Source organism: Triticum aestivum, chromosome 5D (genome assembly GCF_018294505.1).
Source record: "Triticum aestivum cultivar Chinese Spring chromosome 5D, IWGSC CS RefSeq v2.1, whole genome shotgun sequence".
Taxonomy (NCBI): domain Eukaryota; kingdom Viridiplantae; phylum Streptophyta; class Magnoliopsida; order Poales; family Poaceae; genus Triticum; species Triticum aestivum.
In genome coordinates, this window is record NC_057808.1 from 259,523,251 (window position 1) to 259,544,731 (window position 21,481).

Consider the following 21,481-nt stretch of genomic DNA (forward strand, 5'->3'; position numbering starts at 1 on the left):
TCTCATTTCCTATTCCTACCATTTTCCTGAACCAAAGTAGGCCTAAAAATGCAATAATCATTACTCTTTTAAACTCCCAAAACGTTTTACATTTGTTTACAAAGGGAGTATTACTTCAACTATGGTGCTAGGCTCATCATGTGGTGCATGCTGCCTAACTGCAATGTGTCCTTTCGCGTGGATCCAGTTTATTTACGACAGCAAGAAATAAGTGTGGCGTCAAGAGAGTATTGAGACAAATCCTTGATAGCTTTGAAGTTTGGCTTCAAGAGAGTATTGAGACAAATCTTTGATAGCAGGGGTTATTTTGAGTGACATTTCTCCCCATTGGAGGTTTGATACATATCACACACATTTCTGGTTCAAAGCGGTCTAACACAACAAACATCAGAAATTATAAAAATTACAAAAAATACGTTTAAATCCATAGACTATCTAACGATGATTACAAGCACTAACGCAAACCGAAGGTCCGTCGTCATCGTCATTCCCTTGCCGGAGACGGACATAACTTGTTTTAGTAGACAACCATTCCCTCGCCGGAGACGGACATAACTTGTTTTAGCAGACAGTTGAGAAGTCATCACACAAAGGCCTCATCGGACCAGCGTACCAAAACAACCGTTGCCGATAAAGAGAAGCGTAGATTGAAAGGATCCGATCTAACGAAGGCCAGATCCGAGGAGATCCACCCAAGACAAATTTGTCGGACATACATCTCCACATGCTCTGCGATGATGCTAGACACACCGCCGGGGCGAGGCTAGGCGAGGAGAATCTTATTCCATTTTTAGCGAGCGGTTGCCGTCTCACATTCCTGTGCATGACACAAACGCTAAGGCTAGCTGTATAATAAGAGTATCATAGTTAGTATCATGCATGTCAACTAGACAATTTTAATGTGGTGTTATCGAATTGAATGGAGAAAGAGCGAGTTTAATATCATGATACCATATCACAATAAATATTATAATAATATGGGTCTTGCATGACAATAAATAATGCCATCTATGATACTAGTATTTGATATTATGCATTACAAAAGTCGTATCATATCCTAGTATCATCGTGCTACCATTTTGGGCAACAAAATTCAAAAAAACATCTAAAAATTCACGAGCGAAGCTGCTCATTATCTTGACGAACTCCAACAAATCGAGCCGGGACCAGCCAAAGGGCGTACAGTATCAGTTTGTCTTGTCCGTATACAGAGTCCTTCAATCCGCTCTCCGTCTGAACTGGCGGACCCACACGCGCTGGTTTCTCATCCATCCATTCGATTCGACAGCCACTCCGCAAAACCCCCACTGGCAATGGCGCTCTCCTCCTACTTGCTCGCCGGCAGCCGAACAGCCTCCCCCTCCCTCCCCTCCTTCCCCTCACTCCGCCGCCGCAGCTACCACCGTTCTCCGCCACTTGCCACAACCCCGCTTCCGCTCCCTTCCACCCAGCGATGGCGCCGCTCGCTCCGCTTCTGCGCCTCCTCCCCCTCCTCGTCGCCCCCGCCGCCCGTGCCGCCCGAGGACGAGGAGCCCATGGACTACGAGGTAGTGTGATATGGCATCGACTTACATTTTAACAGATTATATTTTCCATGCTAGTGCGGTTCCAAGTTCTCTCACAGAATGTGCAAGCTGCCCGCCTCAAGCCTCAAGAGTCAAGCATTCGATTCACATATGTTTTATTTGAATAAATTGGTACGCGATGTAGGATTACTCATTATTGCCTCCCTGTGAAAAAAATGTAGGATTACTGCCAAAATAAATAGAACAACAAAAAACCGAAGAACCTGCCTTTAGGTCAACTGTTGATCTGAGCTCCGATTGCTCAGCCTCTAAATGCATCTCGCGCAAAATTACTTACGTGAATGAACACGATAATGGGCCGATAAACAGGTTCGGTCAAAATATGGCTGCAGTAAATAGAATGTTACATAAATTCTACATATTGCTGCTAAGTTCACTGCAATATGTAGTTCGGAAAAATGAAAACGAATGTAGAAGCATAATTTTTTTCACTTTGGTTGCTATTTCCTATCATCTCCAAGTTTATGAAATGGTAGCTTGACACTAGTCATATTACTCTGGTTCTGCGGCAACTACTAGGAAGTTCGGAGTATTATACTTTTCTGAGGGAGGAGTCATATGGTTTTGCAGATCTTCCTTTATTCCAAAATCGACTCCTATTGAAGAATACTAATAGATCCATATCACCACTAGTCCACTAGAATTATAGCCATTAGATCAAACTTAACTAAAATATTAACACTTTGGCCTAAAATGCTTAAGTTTCTTCGATTAGGTACCTTTAAGTTTAAGTGATGGAAGTCTACAAGATCATCCATAATGTTCCTCTCATGGAACACTCGCATTTGTATGCCACCTTTCTGAGACTATAGAAATAGTTTGGCGATGGTTTCTTTTAGTGTTATTACTGAAAGTAATCCTGATCTGAAAATCCACACCAGAGCTCGGATTATAATACTGGTATGCTACAATTTGATTTGCATATTATGCTCGATTGTCAACGCAAGTTGTAGAGAACATGTTCATGGACATAAAAAGGATGTCTATTTTTTTTACCTCAATTTATCTGTGCTATGAAAGTTTCATATGTTTTCATTAAACAATGCAACTATCGGACACCACGTGCATGGTGCATAGAGTTATTTTTAATTTAATTTTAGTGAGAGAATACTGATATAGTAACAGAAGATTCGCAAATTCATTTAATGCTCCTCCCTCAGAAAAGGAAGATTTGCAAATCCATATACTCCCTCCGTCCACGAATAAGTGTACATATAGAAATTTGAGGACAGATTATAGAGTGGAGTAAAAAATGCATTGAAAAGGTGCAAGCCACCATCTCTCTCCTCTTTAATTAATCCACCTCCAATGAGCTAAGTGCATGTAGAAAGCGAGGAGACCATATGTTGAATGTTATTGGTCTTGATTACCGTGTGATGAGAGAGAAGCATTTTTTCTACTTTAAAGTGCATTGGAAAGATAGAAGTGTTAGGAAATATGCAACTTGTATTCCCATGAGGCCATAGGCCGATATATATACATGTACAGGTGTGGAACATATGCAGGAAACCCCTTATACAACGGGATAAATACAAAGGGGTACATGACTTATATTATAACTCTAACACCCCCCCTCAAACTCATGGTGGATGAACAACACTGAGTTGGAGAGATAAAAGCCATGTTGTGCTCTAGTCTGGGCCTTCGTCAGGAAATCCGCCAACTGTAACTCGGAAGGCACATACTGAAGAGCAATAACCTGATCCTGCACACCAGCGCGCACATAGAAAGCATCAACACCAATATGCTTGGTGAGCTCATGCTTCACAGGATCGCGTGCAATGCTAATAGCACCTGTACTGTCAGATAAGAGCAGAGTCAGTGTAGTGACAGAAACACCAAAATCCTGAAGTAACCACCGTAACCAAGTCACCTCTGCCGTCAAAAGAGCCATGGCTCGCAACTCAGCCTCAGCACTCGAACGGGAAACTGCAATCTGTTTCTTCATCTTCCAGGCAATGAGAGAACCGCCAAGAAAAACACAGTAAGCAGAAAGTGAACGGCGATCAGAAGGATCACTAGCCCACATAGCATCCGAATAGGCCTGAAGCTGTAAAGAACTGGAGCTAGGAAAGAATAGACGGTGAGAGATCGTGCCCCGAAGATATCGGAGAACACGAAGGAGATGACTATAGTGAACCGATGTGGGAGCAGAGACAAACTGACTCAGAATATTAACCGGATAAGAGATGTCTGGACGAGTGACAGCTAGATAGACAAGACTGCCAACGAGATGACGATAACGCGTCGGGTCAGGGAGAGGATCACCATCAGTAGCACGGAGGTGAACATTGAGCTCCATAGGAGTCTCAACAATGCGCTCGTCAGTAAGAGCAGCACGAGCAAGAAGATCCTGGATATACTTTTCCTGGGATATAAAAAAGCCATCAGAGGTAGAAGAGACTTCAATCCCAAGAAAGTAGCGAAGAGGTCCAAGATCAGACATAAGAAACTGCTCACTAAGACGGGCCTTTACAAAGGCAATATACTCGGGGTCATCCCCAGTGATGATCATGTCATCAACATAGAGAAGAAGAAGAGTCCGACCATGAGGAGAAAGGTGAATAAACAATGCTGGATCATGAGCACTTGCTGAAAAACCAGCAGTAGTGACCACAGAGGCAAAACGCTCAAACCAGGCGCGAGGGGCTTGCTTAAGGCCATAGAGAGAGCGACGAAGACGACATACCATGCCATCAGGAACAGAATACCCAGGTGGTGGCTGCATGTACACCTCCTCACGCAGCTCACCATTAAGAAAGGCATTCTTAACATCAAGCTGAGATATAGACCAGTGGTGTGCAGAGGCAACGGCAAGAAGTGTACGAACAGTGGTCATATGGGCCACATGGGCCACAGGAGCAAAAGTCTCGTCATAATCACGACCATGCTCCTGCTGAAAACCACGAGCCACAAGACGAGCTTTGTGACGCTCAAGAGAACCATCGGAGCGAGTCTTAACCTTGTAGACCCATTTACAAGTGATGGGACGGACTCCGGGAGGAAGAGAAACAAGATCCCAGGTACCAGTGCGTTCAAGAGCAGCAATCTCCTCTGCCATCGCAAACTGCCATTCAGGATGAACAACAGCCTGACGATAAGAAGTCGGCTCAAGAACAGCAGCACCAGCGGTGGGAAATCCAAAGCGATCAACAGGCGGATGAGGACGAGAACGCAAGCCATAAGTAGGCTGAGAGGAAGAGGACGACTCATCCAATGAGGCATCCACAGGTCGTGAACGACAAGTGTAATGCTGAGGAAAAGATGGAACAATAGAAGGAGGAATCGCCAAGGTAGAATCGGGGGGTGGTGACGAAGAAGTCACCGGAGATGAAGGTGTAGAATCCGGTGACATGCTAGGCGAGGAGACCGGAGAAGATGGTGGCTGCAAATCGACTAGAGGTGGAGAAGCAGAGGGAGTGGAACGAATAGGCACAGGCGCGACGGGGGTGATAGGTGAGTCAAGAAAAGTGAGGAAAGAGATATCCTCCACTGAAAAAATCGAGGAAGATGGGCGTGGGTAGAAGGAACGAGACTCATCAAAAGTCACGTCTCGAGAGATACGCATCCGACGACCGATAGGATCCCAACAACGATAGCCCTTATGCTCATCACTGTAGCCTAAGAAGACACACTCAACAGACTGAGCGGTCAGTTTGGTGCGTTCGCGAGGGGCAAGAAGAACATAGCAAACACAACCAAACAAGCGAAGCATCGAATAATCGGGAGAACGATCAAAAAGAGGCTCAAAAGGAACGCCACCCTGCAAAGCAGCGGACGGCTGAAGGTTGATGAGATAGGCGGAAGTGGAGATAGCCTCGGCCCAAAAATGAGGCGGAAGAGAGGCAGCGATCATCATCGCACGAGCCGTCTCAAGAAGGTGACGATGCTTGCGCTCAGACACGCCATTCTGAGCATGAGCACCAGGACAAGAGAACTGGGCAAGAGTACCCTGCTCAGCAAGGACTCCACGCAACATCTTGGAGATATACTTTCCAGCAGAGTCAGCACGGAAAACACGAATAGGAGTAGAGAACTGAGTGTGAACCATGGCAGCAAAACGCCTATAGATAGATAACACCTCACTACGAGAAGACATAAAATATATCCAGGTGTATCGAGAGAAATCATCTATAAAAATAATATAGTAGCGATGACCTCCTTTCGAGGCAAATGGAGCTGGACCCCAGACATCGGAGTGAACAAGGTCAAAAGGACGCTGAGACATAGTGTCACTATGAGGATAAGGTAACTGGACCTGTTTACCAAGCCGACAACCCTGACAGTCTAAAGACACACCGCCGGAGACAGATCCAAGAAGACCACGTCGAACTAAGGATGAGAGACGAGAGCCACACAAGTGACCAAGGCGATGATGCCACTGCTGAAAAGAGCTGGTAGACAAGGCAACAGAGGGGGAAAGACTGGCGGCGGTGGCAGCGGAGGGAAGGTGAAGCCAGTCAAGCTCCCAGAGACCCTGAGAGTCACGGTGTCGGGGGCCAGCACCAAGGAGAGCACCAGTGTGACGGTCCAGAACAGAACAAGAGTCAAAGTCTAGAATCACCCGACAACCGGAGTCAACAATCTGACCATCAGAAAGGAGCTGCATGGTAAGTCGAGGAACATGAGCAACATCAGGAACATGAAAAGATGAGGTGCTAAGAATCCCTCGACCATTAACCGGGAGGGAGGTACCATCAGCAGTAAGAACATGAATAGGAGAATCAAGAGCACGAATAGAAGACAAGGTGGATGAATCATGAGTCATATGAAAAGATGCTCCAGTATCAAGAATCCATGGAGATGTACCTGACTGTGTTGAAGGTGGTCTCACAATGCCAGAGGAGTCAGTAGCAGAACCAGCAGAACCCGTCGGTGAAGAACCAGAGCATGCAGCGAGCAAGCACCGAAGGCGCGTAATCTCCTGCTCAGTCAGGAGCTCAACTGAAGAGGTCGACGTAGATGCACCCGGCAATGAAGAGCCGGAGGCGGTCAGCAGACCACGAAGTCCCACAATCTCCTGCTCGGTGAAGTACATAGCTGAAGTAGACGACGCAGTAGCACTGGGAGAGGAGCGGCCACCAGGCCCACCACCACCTGTGGAAGCCGCCAGAGGAGGCGACATAGCATAACCAACATCATCCGTAGAGGCTGGTGAAGGAGACGAGGGCACATGCAGACAAGCCCCAAGCGCCAAAGGAAGATGCGGGTCAATAGAGTCATATGCATCAACACATCCGATGGGGGCCGTGAGAGGAGCCAGTGTAGAACGATAATCACCGATGAAAGTCGCAGGAGGAGTCGATGTAGAGCGACAATCACCACGTGCGAGAGTCGCCACAGGGGACGATAGCACAGACGGACGAGCACCAAGCCCTGAAGAAAGGCACATGTGCGAGACGGGGTCAGTATAGCAAACACTGAAAACACCGTCAGGAATCACCTGAGAGCAGGCGAGAGACACCATGTTTTTTTTTTACACAGATCGGAAGCAGCAGATGTGACCAATCCAGTAGAACGAATCAGCAGATCCGGACGTGAGAGCCGGCCAGAGGAAACGGCGAAAGAGGACGAGGCAGCGCCGATTCAAATCAGAGGCAGTCGTGGAGGTGCAGTAGGAAGAGCAGCACACGAGCAGCGGCGGATGACCAATCAGCAGATGGAGTGGAGCCGCACAAAGCACTTGGGTGCAGCGGACTGGGTGCAACAGCAGCGGGCCACGTGCTTGTGGATGCAGGAGCATGCGAACTGCAGCAGGTACGCAGCGAGCCACCTGCTCGGAGTATGCAGGGGCGTTGACCTGTAGGCGCACCACATCCACGGGGAAGACAGCGACGGCCGGTGGGAGAAGGCAGCGGCCGTACGAGATGAGATTGGATCGGAGAGCACGAGTTGCGCGTGCCAAAAAAAAAAAACCTAAGGCTCTAATACCATGTTAGGAAATATGCAACTTGTGTTCCCATGAGGCCATAGGCCGATATATATACATGTACAGGTGTGGAACATATGCAGGAAACCCCTTATACAACGGGATAAATACAAAGGGGTACATGACTTATATTATAACTCTAACAAGAAGTACACTCTTCTGTGGACAAATTTTGAATGCCAAACGTACACTTATTCGTGGGCGGAGGGAGTAGTGCTCAAGAACTCCTGTGACATTGCTGGTTTGTTGTATGTCATAAGGGTTCTTGAGTAATGATATAGTGTAAGAACCTGGTGGTTTACTGTTTCTACTGCCTACTATATTCTATGCAGTTTCTAAGACCTTTGTGTTTCACCGAAATTTCAGCTATCGGAGACGACTGGAAATTGTGACCCTTTATGCTCCGTTGATGAAGTTAGCTCACAGTATTTTGAAGCTAACTACAAGCCGAAGAATGATCTTGTTAAAGCTTTAACTATCCTTGCAACGGCTTTGGCTGGGGCAGCTGCAATAAACCATTCCTGGGTTGCTGCTAACCAGGTTCTTACACTTGTAGTTTTTGACCAAATTAGAGTTACCAGTTTAACTATGTCGTATCTTATCCTAGCATGCATATTACATACCTCCTTATGTCAGTAGTTGTGGATGTCTGGGTGACAGTTCTTGGGAACTTGGTTAAATTCCTTTTGCAGGACATTGCAATGGTGCTAGTATTTGCTCTTGGGTACGCAGGTATCATTTTTGAAGAATCACTGGCATTTAACAAAAGTGGAGTTGGATTACTGATGGCTGTTTGTCTATGGGTTATCAGAAGTATCGGGGTAAGCTAAAAGCTGCGAATTCATCTTTGGAACTTCAACAGCTCTTTTGAGAAATTCAAGTTATCAGTCATCTCTCTTGAACATCAATTTAAGATTCGACTCAGTTGGGTCATGTTGATGTTGACATATGCATACGTCCTTACAGAATTTAAACAGAGAGCAACTTATTCATTGCAACCAAGTTTTCATGTTTTGGTTTATCTTGTTATTTTTCTTCAAAAACTAACCTCATAATTCTTCATGTTCTTTAAAACTGTATTCAGTGTCAAGGATATTTACGATATTCTTCATGTTTAGTTGTTACTTATGACTTACAAGCAATGTTTACTTGCTGTTGATATGTATCAACTTATTTAAGATATACTCCCTCTTCACAGAAATATAAGAGCATTTAGATCATTAAAGTAGTGATCTAAACGCTCTTATATTTCTTTACGGAGGGAGTATATTCTGGAATATAAGCCTGTTTGTTTGTGTTATGACCGGCATATACTACAGCCCAGGCAGTTAGGGGCCTGGCCCAATTATCTTATCGTTATTAGGGGCTTAGCCCAGTTATCGTATTTGGAGATTATATAAACTCATGTAAGGACTCGTTTGAAGTTAAGCAGAAGCAATCATATTTGCTCGGCTTCCTGAAGGGAGCCGGGAGACCTAACCCTAGCCGCCGCCCCTGCGCCCTCTCTCTCTCTCGCGCGCTGCCGGCACCCCAGCGCCGCCGGCCTCGTCTTCCTCCACGCCAACCCTCCTTCCACCCCTATAACCTGAGAGCTCGTCTTGGTAGGGACCCGGTTCCTATAAATCTGGTATCAGGTGTCTCAGGCTCGATCATGTCTGCGCCACCGCCCACCCCCTCCCTCCCGCTGCCGATCGCCTCTTCGTCGCCGATGACCACCGCGGCCAGCACGCCGTCCTTGACCGGGCCGGTCTCCTTCGCCGCCTGGACGCCAACCGCGCCCGCCCCCGCCGTGCTCACCCCGGAGGAGATGACGGCGGCGCTCCGAGACCTGACTCAGGCGGTCCAGGGCATCCGCACCTTCCTCGCGGGGCACTATGGGCTGCAGCCGCCTGCCCCCGTCACCACCATCACGGGGCCGTAGCAGCTCCCGTGGCAGCCGCCACCACCGGCAACCTCCGTCGCATCCATCATGCCGCTGCCGCAGCAGCAGCAGCAGCCGCCGCCGCCGCCACCGGCGATATCGGGGCCGGGCCTTCTGTCGACGGCGCTTGGGGTGCCCATCCACCAGGTCCGTTTCCCCCCGTCGCCATCTCCGCTACCGGCCTGGCTCGCCGGGTCCATCGAGCCGGTCTACACGATGGCCTCAGGACAGCCGCACGTGCTGTCACCGCCGGCGCCGCCCCCGACCATACAGTTCGGCAGGTCCTCTGGTGCCGCGGGTCCCTACGATGGTGTGGACGGGCCCCTTTTCCATGGCGGTACTCTGCAGCCTGCACACTCGGCGCCGTCGCCCTCGCTGTTCCGCGCGGATGACACATACCCGCCCGTCGTCAACGCCCAGCCACCGCCGAGATTCTCCAAGCTGGAGTTCGCGACCTACGACGGCACCGTCGACCCCCTGAATTGGCTCAACCAATGCGACCAATTTTTTCAGGGGGCAGCGCACTCTCGCGTCCGACCACACCTGGATCGCCTCCTATCATCTACGAGGCGCCGCCCAGACGTGGTATTACACCCTCGAGCACGACGAGGGCGGCATGCCACCATGGGAGCGTTTCCGCGATCTGTGCCTCTTGCGCTTCGGTCCGCCTATACGCGGGAGCCCTCTGGCGGAGCTTGGGCGCCTTCCGTTCCTCACCACAGTGCAAGACTTCGCCGACCGCTTCCAGGCACTGGCGTGCCACGCCCCTGGCATTTCGGCTCGTCAACGGGCTGAGCTCTTCGTCGGCAGCCTACCGGACCACATCCGCGTAGACGTGGAGATGCGCGGGCCATAGGACCTCCAGACGGCCATGTACTACGCCCGCGCTTTCGAGCGCCGCGCGGTGGCCATCCAGCAGGTGTCACCACCCCGGGCCGCTGGGCCGCCACCCTGGCCGGAAGTTCCCGCGCAGGGTCGGCCTGCTCAGGCTTTCGCGGCGCCCCTCGCCACGACCGCGGCGCGCCCGTTCCGCCGGCTCACCCCGGCCGAGCAACTCGAGCGTCGCCGCCAAGGGTTGTGCTTCAACTGCGGCGAGCCCTACGTGCCCGGCCATGTCTGCCCGCGACTCTTCTACCTGGAGGCTGTGGACTACATTGAGGAGGACACAGCCGCCGCAGGGCTCGGCGACCTGCCCGCCCCAGCTGACGCGGAGGTGTTTGGCGCCCGTTGATCACCTCGAGGAGTTCCGCAAGCGCTTCCCCGCCTTCCAGCTCGAGGATGAGCTGTTTGTGCAGGCGGGGAGAGATGTTATGACCGGCATATACTACAGCCCAGGCAGTTAGGGGCTTGGCCCAGTTATCTTATCGTTATTAGGGGCTTAGCCCAGTTATCGTATTTGGAGATTATATAAAATCATGTAAGGACTCGTTTGAAGTTAAGCAGAAGCAATCATATTTGCTCGGCTTCCTGAAGGGAGCCGGGAGACCTAACCCTAGCTGCCGCCCCTGCGCCCTCTCTCTCTCGTGTGACGACGGCGCCCCAGCGCCGCCGGCCTCGTCTTCCTCCACGCCAACCCTCCTTCCACCCCTATAACCTGAGAGTCGTCCTGGTAGGGACCCGGTTCCTATCAATCCATCCTCAGATGCAAAGTTGAACTTTGCCACGCAGATGAATAAGACGCCCTGTCTTTGTTAGCGACTCTAGTTTGGAAGCTCCATAATTTCAATACAAGGATTCTTTAAATTTTTATTACAATGATGTAATCTTCATGTTATGGATATTTAAGCATCAATGAGATGATATTCATTAGTTGATCTTTATCATTCCTTTTCTGTTCTTCATATGATTAAGGCTCCCTCAACCGATGTAGCTGTTCAAGAGTTGAGTCAGAGTACTGCTGAAGTTAGTGAAATAGTGTTTTTCTTGCTTGGTGCAATGACCATTGTGGAGATTGTTGATTCACATCAAGGATTTAAGCTGGTGACTGACAATATATCTACTAGAAATCCTAAAACACTTCTCTGGGTGGTGAGTCTTTCTTACCTTTATATTTGCTCATCGAACTTCATATTATGTTGGATAGGTCTACTTTGTAATTCTCAGTGTGCTACTACCACAAAGGCACAAACCAACAAACATGAATGAGTTGCCAGTGATAAACCATTGAGGGATAGTACCAAGTGTTCTAGAGCCACATTTTTTGAGTTTATAATACACCTTTTTGTCCATACCAGATAGATTTTTTGAACTTGTATGATCAACTTATATGACTTACCTTGATAGAGAAAAAACATTCTTTGCAGTGCATGTTATGCCACTTCAAAGGTATCTGACGTTCACCTTGAACTGAATAATTCTCCAAGCCCTGGTAATTCAATCCAGAGGAAACCTTTGGTAGTAATGCTATATATACACACTGGCCCTTGGCCCCCAGGAAAATACAAGTTGCATATTTCCTAACAGTAGGCTTAGTGTTTCCCGTAAAGAACTGCCCCTGCTCTTAGCCTTTTCTTAGACCATACAGAAGGACTGCATGTATGTTTATCAAGGTAGAAAGCCTTCACAATTTAAACCGTGATTTCAAGTTGGTGAAACCAAATAAATGCTATATTTTTGGAGTTAGGTTATAATCTGGTTTGACAAAGAGAATCCTAACTTTTACATAGCTACCTTTGCACAGCACATAAAATAAGTTCAGCATACCACAATTCAGCAACCACACCTAAGGCGAAGAAATTATGATTTAATGAAAGAAGAAATCGTTCTGATTCCTAGATAGTTTCATGCTCATTCTTCTTTTCTCCCTAGATATTGTGTACCTTCTTGTACTTCCTCCGTCTCAAAATAAGTGTCTCAGCTTTGTACTAACTTTAGTACAAAATTGTATTAAAGTTGAGACACTTATTTTGTGATGGAGGGAGTATCATAAATGTAAATAAATATAGTAGACTTAAGACTCCTTTGTTACTACTTCTGTGAAGAAAAGAAATAATCTGGTTTTGGTTTGTCTTTGGTGAATAAAGAAATGCTGTTGCTCGACCTATGCATTTCCATGTATTAGCTAAAGCATTGCGTATGTAACCTTAAATTACTAACCTTTTATTTCAGAGCCATAAATATCACACTTTATATTTTTTATGTATACATTGTTTCTTATTTCAGATTGGCTTTGTAACCTTCTTTTTGAGTTCTGTCCTGGACAACTTGACTTCGACTATTGTGATGGTGTCATTGCTCCGGAAACTAGTACCTCCATCGGAGTACAGAAAGTATGACCTCTATTATTATTTCAGCAATTACGTTTGTACATAATCTGGTAATTGCTTTGCTCGTATGTTACCATATATAGTGAAAATGATCAAATCTTTGTATTCTCATTATTTTCATTTTTTTGTTTTTGTATTCTCTGTACACAGTAGCAAAACACTGATTTAAAGCTGTCCCCTTGTCGTATTTCTACCACCTTTCATTAAGATCCTCAGGTCCAGTGCCATGCTTTGCTTCACTCTAGTTAAGCAACTATAACTTTTCATGCTGTGAGTTTGCTTTACTTCCATAGGCCCATAGTTTGACCAATGACTGACATCTCATAGGCTAATTTTCCTGCCAACAGTCGCTTAAGCTGTGCCGCTCAAGATAATTTGTAGAAATGCTCTCTTATTCTCGAGATGATTTTAAGTTGCGAGATGTGTGGTTTGATACTTTGATTGTGGTTGGGAGGTTGGTCCAATGAAATTTGATTTATCAAAAACTTTCTTGTATCCTTTTTTTTAAGAAACTGAGGGGGAAGCTCCGACGGTATAAATTGTAACCTAAATTCGTGTCTGAGAGACCTTCAACCCAAGTGGTGGGATTATATGATAATTGCAACTTGGAGATATTTTGCTGATGCGTCTCTATAGTTTGTTTTATACCGATCGTTGTGCCTTACTGTAGATATCACCGAGGGGCTAAATTAATAGGAAAAGCTTGTAGTGCCAACTACCCTTCTGCCGCAAAAGAGTGTTTTGGCATCAAATCAACATGTGAAGCTTCCAAGAAATTTATACAGGTTGCTCAAAGTAATGTGCAACAATTTGAAATTTTAAGGTTGAACTAGAATAATATTTTCTTTTATTATAAATTAAAAGACAAAGGAAAAGGAAATTTATTAGTTGTACAAAACACATTACTACAAAGGAAAAGGAAATTTATTAGTTGTACAAACTACAGCTTCCAATTTTTATCTCTTGAAGCTTGGCATGTGAGTCCATTTGCTACCTTCTCAGTTTGCTTGGGGAATAATTCCTGTGTTGATTTGAGGCCAACTAATAAATTTTATTTTATTATAAATTAAAAGACAAAGGAAAAGGAAATTTATTAGTTGCAAAACACATTACTACAAAGGAAAAGGAAATTTATTAGTTGTACAAACTACAACTTCCAATTTTTATCTCTCGAAGCTTGGCATGTGAGTCCATTTGCTACCTTCTCAGTTTGCTTGGGGAATAATTCCTGTGTTGATTTGAGGCTGAGGCCAACTTTGTGAGTATTTTCGAAAACTAGTATCGAGTTAGAGATGGACGCACATTGTAAATTAGATCTCACTTATCTCCACAGGATGGTATATGAACCTTTTGTTTTTCAATTTATCAATAAATGGTGCATATTATATATAGTAAACATTGTCTTATTGGGACAGGTTGCTAGGTGCCGTTGTTGTAATTGCAGCTAATGCTGGGGGTGCATGGACACCAATTGGTGATGTGACAACCACTATGTTGTGGATTCACGGTCAGATTACGACTTTAAAAATAATGCAGGTCAGGTCTGCACATTTATTCTTGTATTTTGTGGTTTGCTTATGAAGATCCTTCATGTTAGAGTTCTCTAAAATGTTCATTATGCAGATATTCCCTTAATGTTAGAGCTCTCTAAACTGTTCATTAAGTTTTTATTTCATGCTATAATTTTCTACCCTATATTATTACTGAACGGTCTTGATCAAAATTTTAGAACTTAATGTGACTTTTTCAGATATCGTACATTATGTATGTCTTACTGGGAATCTTCTAAATGTTGATTAACTGAAACTGCGTTGAAGGAGAACGTCTAAATATGTCTCTTAAAAGATATTACTACTACGTCTAAATATGTCTCTTAAAAGATATTACTACTACCTCTGTTCCGAATTATAATATGTTTTGGATATTTCAATATGGACTACATACGGACTGAAATGAGTGAACAAACATACTAAAACGCGTCTATATACATCCGATTCAGAAAAAAGTTAGAACATCTTATAATTTGGAATGGAGGGAGTAGAAGATAAGGAGAAACATGTTCTCTCTCTCTCTCTCTCTAGAAAAGGCTATATTTGTACCAATTTTTAATTTTATCATGTCCTCAATAAGGGCGACCCAACAGTGTTATAAAATTTTAGTTGATAGCGCAGTTGCTTTTAGGGATAATTTATAGTGCAAAATTAGGTGAATTGCTTAAATCAATATAAATTGAATTGAAGATGGCCCCGAATCGAAACACGAGGCTTTTACGTTTTCGTGAAAAAAATTCTAAATGTTACCAAGTATTGGGATTTGCCCATCACAAAAATGGAAGCCCTTTTACAAATGAACCCCATAATCTAGATTGCCAGCAATCAATAAAGGGCAGCCCGGTGCAGGTAGCTCCTGCTTGCGCAGGGTCAGGGGAAGGGTCCGACCACTTTGACAATCATTTTGTGAAATATTGTGTGTTTATCTTTTTTCTGGATGCTTCAACAAAGTGCTACATATTTTGATTGTGGGATAAACTGCTTGGCTTATGATCTGGCAGGGCTTGTTTGTCCCTTCGGTCGTTTCATTGATGGTCCCACTGGCCCTGATGTCCCTTACCAGGTTATTAACAAAGGACTACTTCTAATAAATGACATTAAACAATATTCGTGTGCCTTACGTAGTAATTTGTTGTACATTGCATGCAGTGAAGCAAATGGATCATCTCAGACGTCTTCAAGCTTGCTGTCATCGGAGCAAATGGCTCCTCGAGGACAACTTGTATTTGCTGTTGGACTTGGAGCCCTAGTGTTTGTTCCAGTGTTTAAATCTCTCACTGGATTGCCACCTTTCATGGGGATGCTCCTTGGCCTTGGGATTCTCTGGATTCTGACAGATGCGATACATTATGGAGAATCTGGAAGGCAGAGATTGAAAGTTCCACAAGCGCTTTCACGGATTGATACGCAAGGAATTCTATTCTTCTTAGGTATTCTGTTGTCGGTTGGCAGGTAAACCCACCCCCTTCCACTCTGTACAATTATTTGGGGCTTTGCCTTTTGGAGCTTCTTAAGCAATGTAATTACTATCAGGTGATGCCAGTGGTAACGTAAAAATATTAAGAGGCATTCAAACCTAATTTCAAATCTATTTCCAGTTTAAGGTTTGATATACCTAAAGATTATGTGGAATGTAAATTTTCACTAGAAGACTGATTAGCTGAACTAGCAAAACATATTGGTTCAAAAGTCGTCATATGACTTAGCAGTGTGAATATCTCCTGAGGGTCAAAAACACCACATGCCCTCAGAGAGAAAGCGCCTCCGGCGCGCGAGCTTCAAGTGCTCCTCAGATGGCAGCCACCTTGACAAAACATCCGCCCTTTGAGAGGAGCCTCCAGCACTCATCCTTCCTTGAAATGGAGTTGTTCCATGTCCACATACCCATCCTTGTCACAATAGGAAGGCCCTTATGCAACTGGGAAGACATAACTAATTTATAACATCTAACAGCTCTAACTCAGATTTGGTCACCCTGTTATGGCGTGTGCTCTACTTATTACAGTCTATTCCATTCCCACTTAGATGGTCGTAATTTTCTGATTGTTGGATTTGTTCTTTGTTTTCACTAGCTTGGAAGCTGCAGGGATTTTGAGGCAGTTGGCGAACTATCTTGATGCCAATATTCCAAATGCTGACCTCATTGCAAGTATCATTGGTGTAGCATCAGCAATTATAGATAATGTTCCACTTGTTGCTGCAACCATGGGGATGTACGACCTGACTTCGTTTCCTCAAGATTCAGATTTCTGGCAGCTTGTTGCGTTCTGTGCTGGTACGGGTGGTTCAATGCTTATCATTGGCTCTGCAGCAGGAGTGGCTTTTATGGGAATGGAAAAGGTGGATTTCTTTTGGTATTTTCGCAAGGTAAATTCTTTCCTTTTCAGCTTTTAACAGGAGATGTGAAACAGCATAACAACAATTAACAGCACAATCTGTTACAAAAATAAATCTCATTATATCATGTTAGCAAAGTGTATTAAGTGCATTTTCTGATATTCGCTGCCAAACTTGTGAATACAGCCCCATATTTCTGATATATTTCTTTGATTAGTTTTTGGTAGAGTTGAGAGCAGAACTCCTATTTCTGACTGCAGCTTAGCTTAGAGGTTTTTGCTTTGGTCTCTGCATTTTAAGAAAAAAAAACGTTCCAGTTTATTGTTAGTTAAATTGAGTAAAAATGTGTTTGTTTTAGTTCCTTAGAGATCTAGGTAATAAACCAAAGTTCAGTCTGCATGTTCACAACATACTTCAGTGAACAATGTGTGCCCCTTTTCATTGCCCTTGATGTGTGTCCGCATTGCAATCGTCTATGCATCCGTGAGCTAGAATTGGTTGCTGACATGTACGATACTTGTTGCGCTTGCAGGTGAGCGGTTTCGCCCTTGCAGGCTACGTAGCTGGTATCATCACCTACCTAGCTGGTCAAAACATCCCTCTATCTCTTCCCACTTCACTGGCGGATATCCCGTTTATCACGGGTTCGTAAAAGGCTGGTCATGTACTGTAAGAGACCTTATAGTAGATCGAGAAGAACACGCGAGCACACTGGCAGCAAAGAAACGATTTCTACAACCTGGTCACTTGGCTCATAATACATGCGGGTTGAAATAAGTGAGCCGTGAAACCACGTCCTGATTGAGCTCCTTGGCCTCGACATTTTGTGTAGTGGTACTGAAAGGCTCGGTGTAGTGTTTATGCGGGTCAAATGTGGTAGGCTAGAGCGGAATGGTCATGTAAATTATGCTGGTAGATGTCCCTGTCCACATGGGACAAAAACATGTACTACTCTGAATCCGTATGATCGGTTTTGAGCCGTCTGCTTGTTGTACCGATCGTCTTTTGTGGCAATGTTGTTGGGAAGAAGGAAGTGAAGTGATTTGTATTTGTTTGAAAAATAAAAAAATCTACAAAAGAATTGTCTGGAGATCCTGAAATCTTAACACACGGTGAGGCTGCGTGGTACTGCCAGCACTTGCCCAATGGCCTTCAATTTTGTGAATTGGTGATCCCGGTTGAATCCCTGGTCGTACATACGCTGTATGTGTCCGTGGTGTACTATATTATCCCACTAGAAACGAGCATTTGTAAATCCCTTTCATAATTGTTGAAGAGGTAGCTTATATGGTTCTCTACTATTGTTCTGTTTGAGTCAGGTCAAATGTTATGAATCTTGTGTGCGTCTGTGTGTGGTGTGGGGAGCATAATACATAGTACTGCCAGGAGGCAGAATTAGGATCTGCTGTGTCTGATGTGGCTATCAAGTGCCCATATGACCAAAATGCAAGCAGAGATGTTAGTTGGGACAAGGGACCGACCATCCTATCATATCATAGTAGTCGTATTCTCTGTTCTGCCATATATCAACAACGTACGTACTCCTATGTATGTATGGATGTATATGTATGCAGGCGAGGCGACAGGCCAAGGAAGGAAATCCAAGTGCCTGCAACATAGGCAGCAGTGTCAACTCACATGCGCAACAGGAATGCATGCAGAGGCAGGCAGGACGAAGACACCGCTAGATACCGCTCAGCTCTCGCATGTGATGCCGGAGCAGAGCATCTGCAGCTTTACACTGCCTAGCGGTGGCCGCTATTCGTTGCATCTTTGCCCTTGCGAGATGTGATCTTTTTGTTTTGTTTTACCACTTGCGACTGTTGCGAGATGTGATCTCTATAATGTAGGAGTAGTAGTATCTTATAGTTTGATGATTAGAAACGCGTGGAAGTGGAACCACCAAACGGTAACAACAAATTTCGTTCTTTTATCAAAGGACAATGAGGACAAAGCTAAGAACTAGGGCATATACGTACATGGCCACGCATGCATGCATGTGCGCCCGTCCTACGTGCTCCGGGTAGAGCCAAAGAGACAAAGATTCCTGTGGCCCTACCCTATGTTATGTGGTACTAGTAGTAGTACGTGCGTTGCGTAGCAGGTAGTGATTTGATTTCGTTCACAGGTCAAATTTATCAATTTTACCTAGCAGAGCGGTGCGTAGCAGGTAGGTATTTCTCGTTGGCTCCTGCCGGATGGTTCACTACGATTCTTTTACCCACGGGCAACTGAGCTGTAACATGCATGCGCCTGCTTATTCTATCAGCTCCAAACAACCTACGAAGCCACGCCAAGCCATGCTCCACCGTTGCCTCGCGTAGTCACATGCGCTGCTCCTCCGCTCACCGTCTGCCGTCTGGCGCCCATGTGTATGCCTACAATTTTCAGATCGAGCTTGGTGATTTGCCTCCCATATCTTTATGGTCGAGCCATTTCAGGGCATCTCCGACGTTGTTTTTCTCGAATACGCACGCTAGTACCATATGGTATTAGAGATAGAAAATGGGTACAGAGCCTAGTCCACCGTGGTGGTTACAAGAAACTATGTCACCCACGCACCACGTAGCCTAAGAAACACCGACTACTCCTAGCTTGCCCACCTGGGTAAATCTATCAACATGGGCTGGATATCGCCCTTTAGACTATCCACAGTGAGAGTAACATAGGTAATAGCAACACATATATCTAGATAAAATAGATGATGTGGCAAACAATAAATAAAGAAAGAGAGGCATGTGGTAACATAGCTAGTTACTTCCTCCTTCCATCTATATAGGGCCTAATGCGTTTTTCGAGGTTAACGTTGACCAAATATTAGAGCAATAATATATGACATGCAACTTACGCAAAGGACACGGTTAAATTCGTGTGTGAAAGGAGCTTTCAATGATATAATTTTCACATTGTGCATGTCATGTACTATTAATCTTGTCAATAGTCAAAGGCGGTCTTAAAAAACGTACTAGGCCCTATATAGATGAAAGGAGGGAGTACTAGTAGTATGAGTAACATCACACATATCAAGACAAGATGAGTCTATAGCCTAATAAATAAAGTGTTGCATGTTACCACACATATGTTACTCCCCACTATAGAGGCAGTAAAATAGAGTAGTAACATGGACATGTTACTACTCTATGTTACTACCCATTGTGGCTAGTCTTAGTAGGCCAACCTGCTTCCATGCTCTACACTCCTTGCCATATTGCTCCACCAGATAGCCAATCGCCGGTGACTTGTCATCCAACACAATGGATTTTCTGTGTTCTCATAGTAGCCAGAACCCAAGGACAAGCAATCAGTGATGGAGCCAGAAACTCAATATAGAGGGGGCCAAACATGTTATATAATGATAGACAGGGCCAAATCATCTAAATCTTGCTAATTTTGTTTGATAAATGGAGGATTAAGAGCACATATAGTTGTATTTCTGAGAGCATTGGGGGGGGGGGGGCAAGGCCCCTGCCAGCACCCCCTCCCTCCGCCACTGCAAGCAATGCTCTGAGATCTTTCGGATTCCACCCTTGAGCCGATCTGCTTTGGCACCTGTCAGCCATCGTTGATCCCGTGTCCGGAGTCCAAAGTGGCCTCCCAAGTGCCCCGCAAAGCACCGACCAGAACGCTTGTGAGAAGACGCACCCGAGCATGATGTGCTTCATAGTCTCGTCATGTTGCGCGCAGAAAAGGGCAGGTATCCTGGTGCGGCATGCCCTGCCGCGCTAGGTGGCCGGACGTACAGTACCTATGGGAGTAAAAACACGGTCTTCAGAAAAGATCATGCTACCCGTCGATGCAGATAGAACCACGGTTGTACTTGCCCAAGAACCAGCCCCACCACACATAACCCAGACTCACGCAGATTGTACCCCTACCCAGTTGGACAGAGAACCAGCTACACCCTTCTAACCCCAACCCCAGCAGATAGTAACCCAGTTCCAGTTGACACATCACGTCTCCACCATAGAGCACCCAAACACGAGCATTCAGTAAGGCAACTGCAGTGCCCAAAGCACAAGGACCACCATTCCGAACCCCAAGTCAATGCTTAAAGCAGAAGAAGAATTGTTCTCAGGTCAGGTTCTGTAGCTATGGTTCATACTCCTTTGCTCTTGCATCACTATATTTACTCATACCAACTAATTTCAAATTTGAAGGATGCAACTGAAACTCCAATGGCGCAACAGGTATGTTTTAAACCTGTTTCTTTAACATGTTGCTGTTGTAACTTGCTCTATGTTGATTTCAGTGTCAATTGAATAAACAGTTATGTTTCCATGTCATGCACATTACAAGTGTTGTTAGTGCTGTGTAGTTTCCCACACTTATATTATGTCTATGCTGCTTTGTCTTAAACAGATATGATTTGAACTATCTCTATCTTGATTTGGCAACATAAACTAGAATGATATAGACCATATAGTGACCATACTACATAGATATATGTTTGTTTCATGATGTTATCCTGTCCACCTTACTACTGAACCGCTTTACCAAAATGAGTTTCATATACAGCATGGTAAACCTGCGATGTGTCTGCTTGTTTCTCTTTTAGAATGCGGACAAAATATTGGAGAAGAGTACCCCGTTATGTAATGGTAAAGGAAGTAATGCAGATAAGGTTCAAGATAGTGCGACATCCCTGTTGGTCTCCAAGAAAGCTGATAAAAACTATCTTGAAGACAGTGAGACAACCCCAAAGTCCTGTCTTGATGTAGTGTTTGAGTTACTGGCCACTACTGCTGGCACCAACTCTTCGAACTCGCTGCCTGAATCAGTTCGGCTTCCTGAGTCTCAACTTCAAGTTGAAAGACATCGATCAGATGTGCTGTGACAGGAAGCCGAAGGACTGAGGAAGTCTCTGTAGAATTCAGATGCATACTTTCTGGTGC

The 21,481-nt window shown here is 45.2% G+C and overlaps 2 protein-coding genes across 2 annotated transcripts; one reads left to right on the forward strand and one right to left on the reverse strand.

The window, feature by feature from the left end:
• Window positions 1-1,237: 1,237 nt before the first annotated feature.
• Window positions 1,238-17,679, forward strand: LOC123120633 (sodium/proton antiporter 2). Its single transcript, XM_044540634.1, has 10 exons — window positions 1,238-1,547; window positions 7,882-8,055; window positions 8,208-8,336; window positions 11,288-11,464; window positions 12,599-12,705; window positions 14,118-14,238; window positions 15,254-15,315; window positions 15,402-15,704; window positions 16,325-16,619; window positions 17,122-17,679. The coding sequence occupies exons 1-10, from the start codon at window positions 1,314-1,316 to the stop codon at window positions 17,239-17,241; spliced, it is 1,722 nt and encodes a 573-aa protein (XP_044396569.1). The 5' UTR covers window positions 1,238-1,313; the 3' UTR covers window positions 17,242-17,679.
• LOC123120634 (mucin-5AC-like) lies at window positions 5,994-7,386 on the reverse strand. The gene is made up of 2 exons (XM_044540635.1): window positions 6,396-7,386; window positions 5,994-6,189 (listed from the first exon to the last, which is right to left on the reverse strand). The coding sequence occupies exons 1-2, from the start codon at window positions 7,051-7,053 to the stop codon at window positions 6,179-6,181; spliced, it is 669 nt and encodes a 222-aa protein (XP_044396570.1). The 5' UTR covers window positions 7,054-7,386; the 3' UTR covers window positions 5,994-6,178.
• Window positions 17,680-21,481: the final 3,802 nt, after the last annotated feature.

Bases quoted from the DNA above. Each gene is read 5' to 3' on its own strand.
- LOC123120634 (XM_044540635.1), bottom strand. From the start codon at position 7,053: ATGGTGTCTCTCGCCTGCTCTCAGGTGATTCCTGACGGTGTTTTCAGT.
- LOC123120633 (XM_044540634.1), top strand. From the start codon at position 1,314: ATGGCGCTCTCCTCCTACTTGCTCGCCGGCAGCCGAACAGCCTCCCCC. The intron at 11,465-12,598 runs GTGAGTCTTTCT...TTCTTATTTCAG, and splicing joins CTAAAACACTTCTCTGGGTG to ATTGGCTTTGTAACCTTCTT. The intron at 14,239-15,253 runs GTCAGGTCTGCA...ATGATCTGGCAG, and splicing joins CGACTTTAAAAATAATGCAG to GGCTTGTTTGTCCCTTCGGT.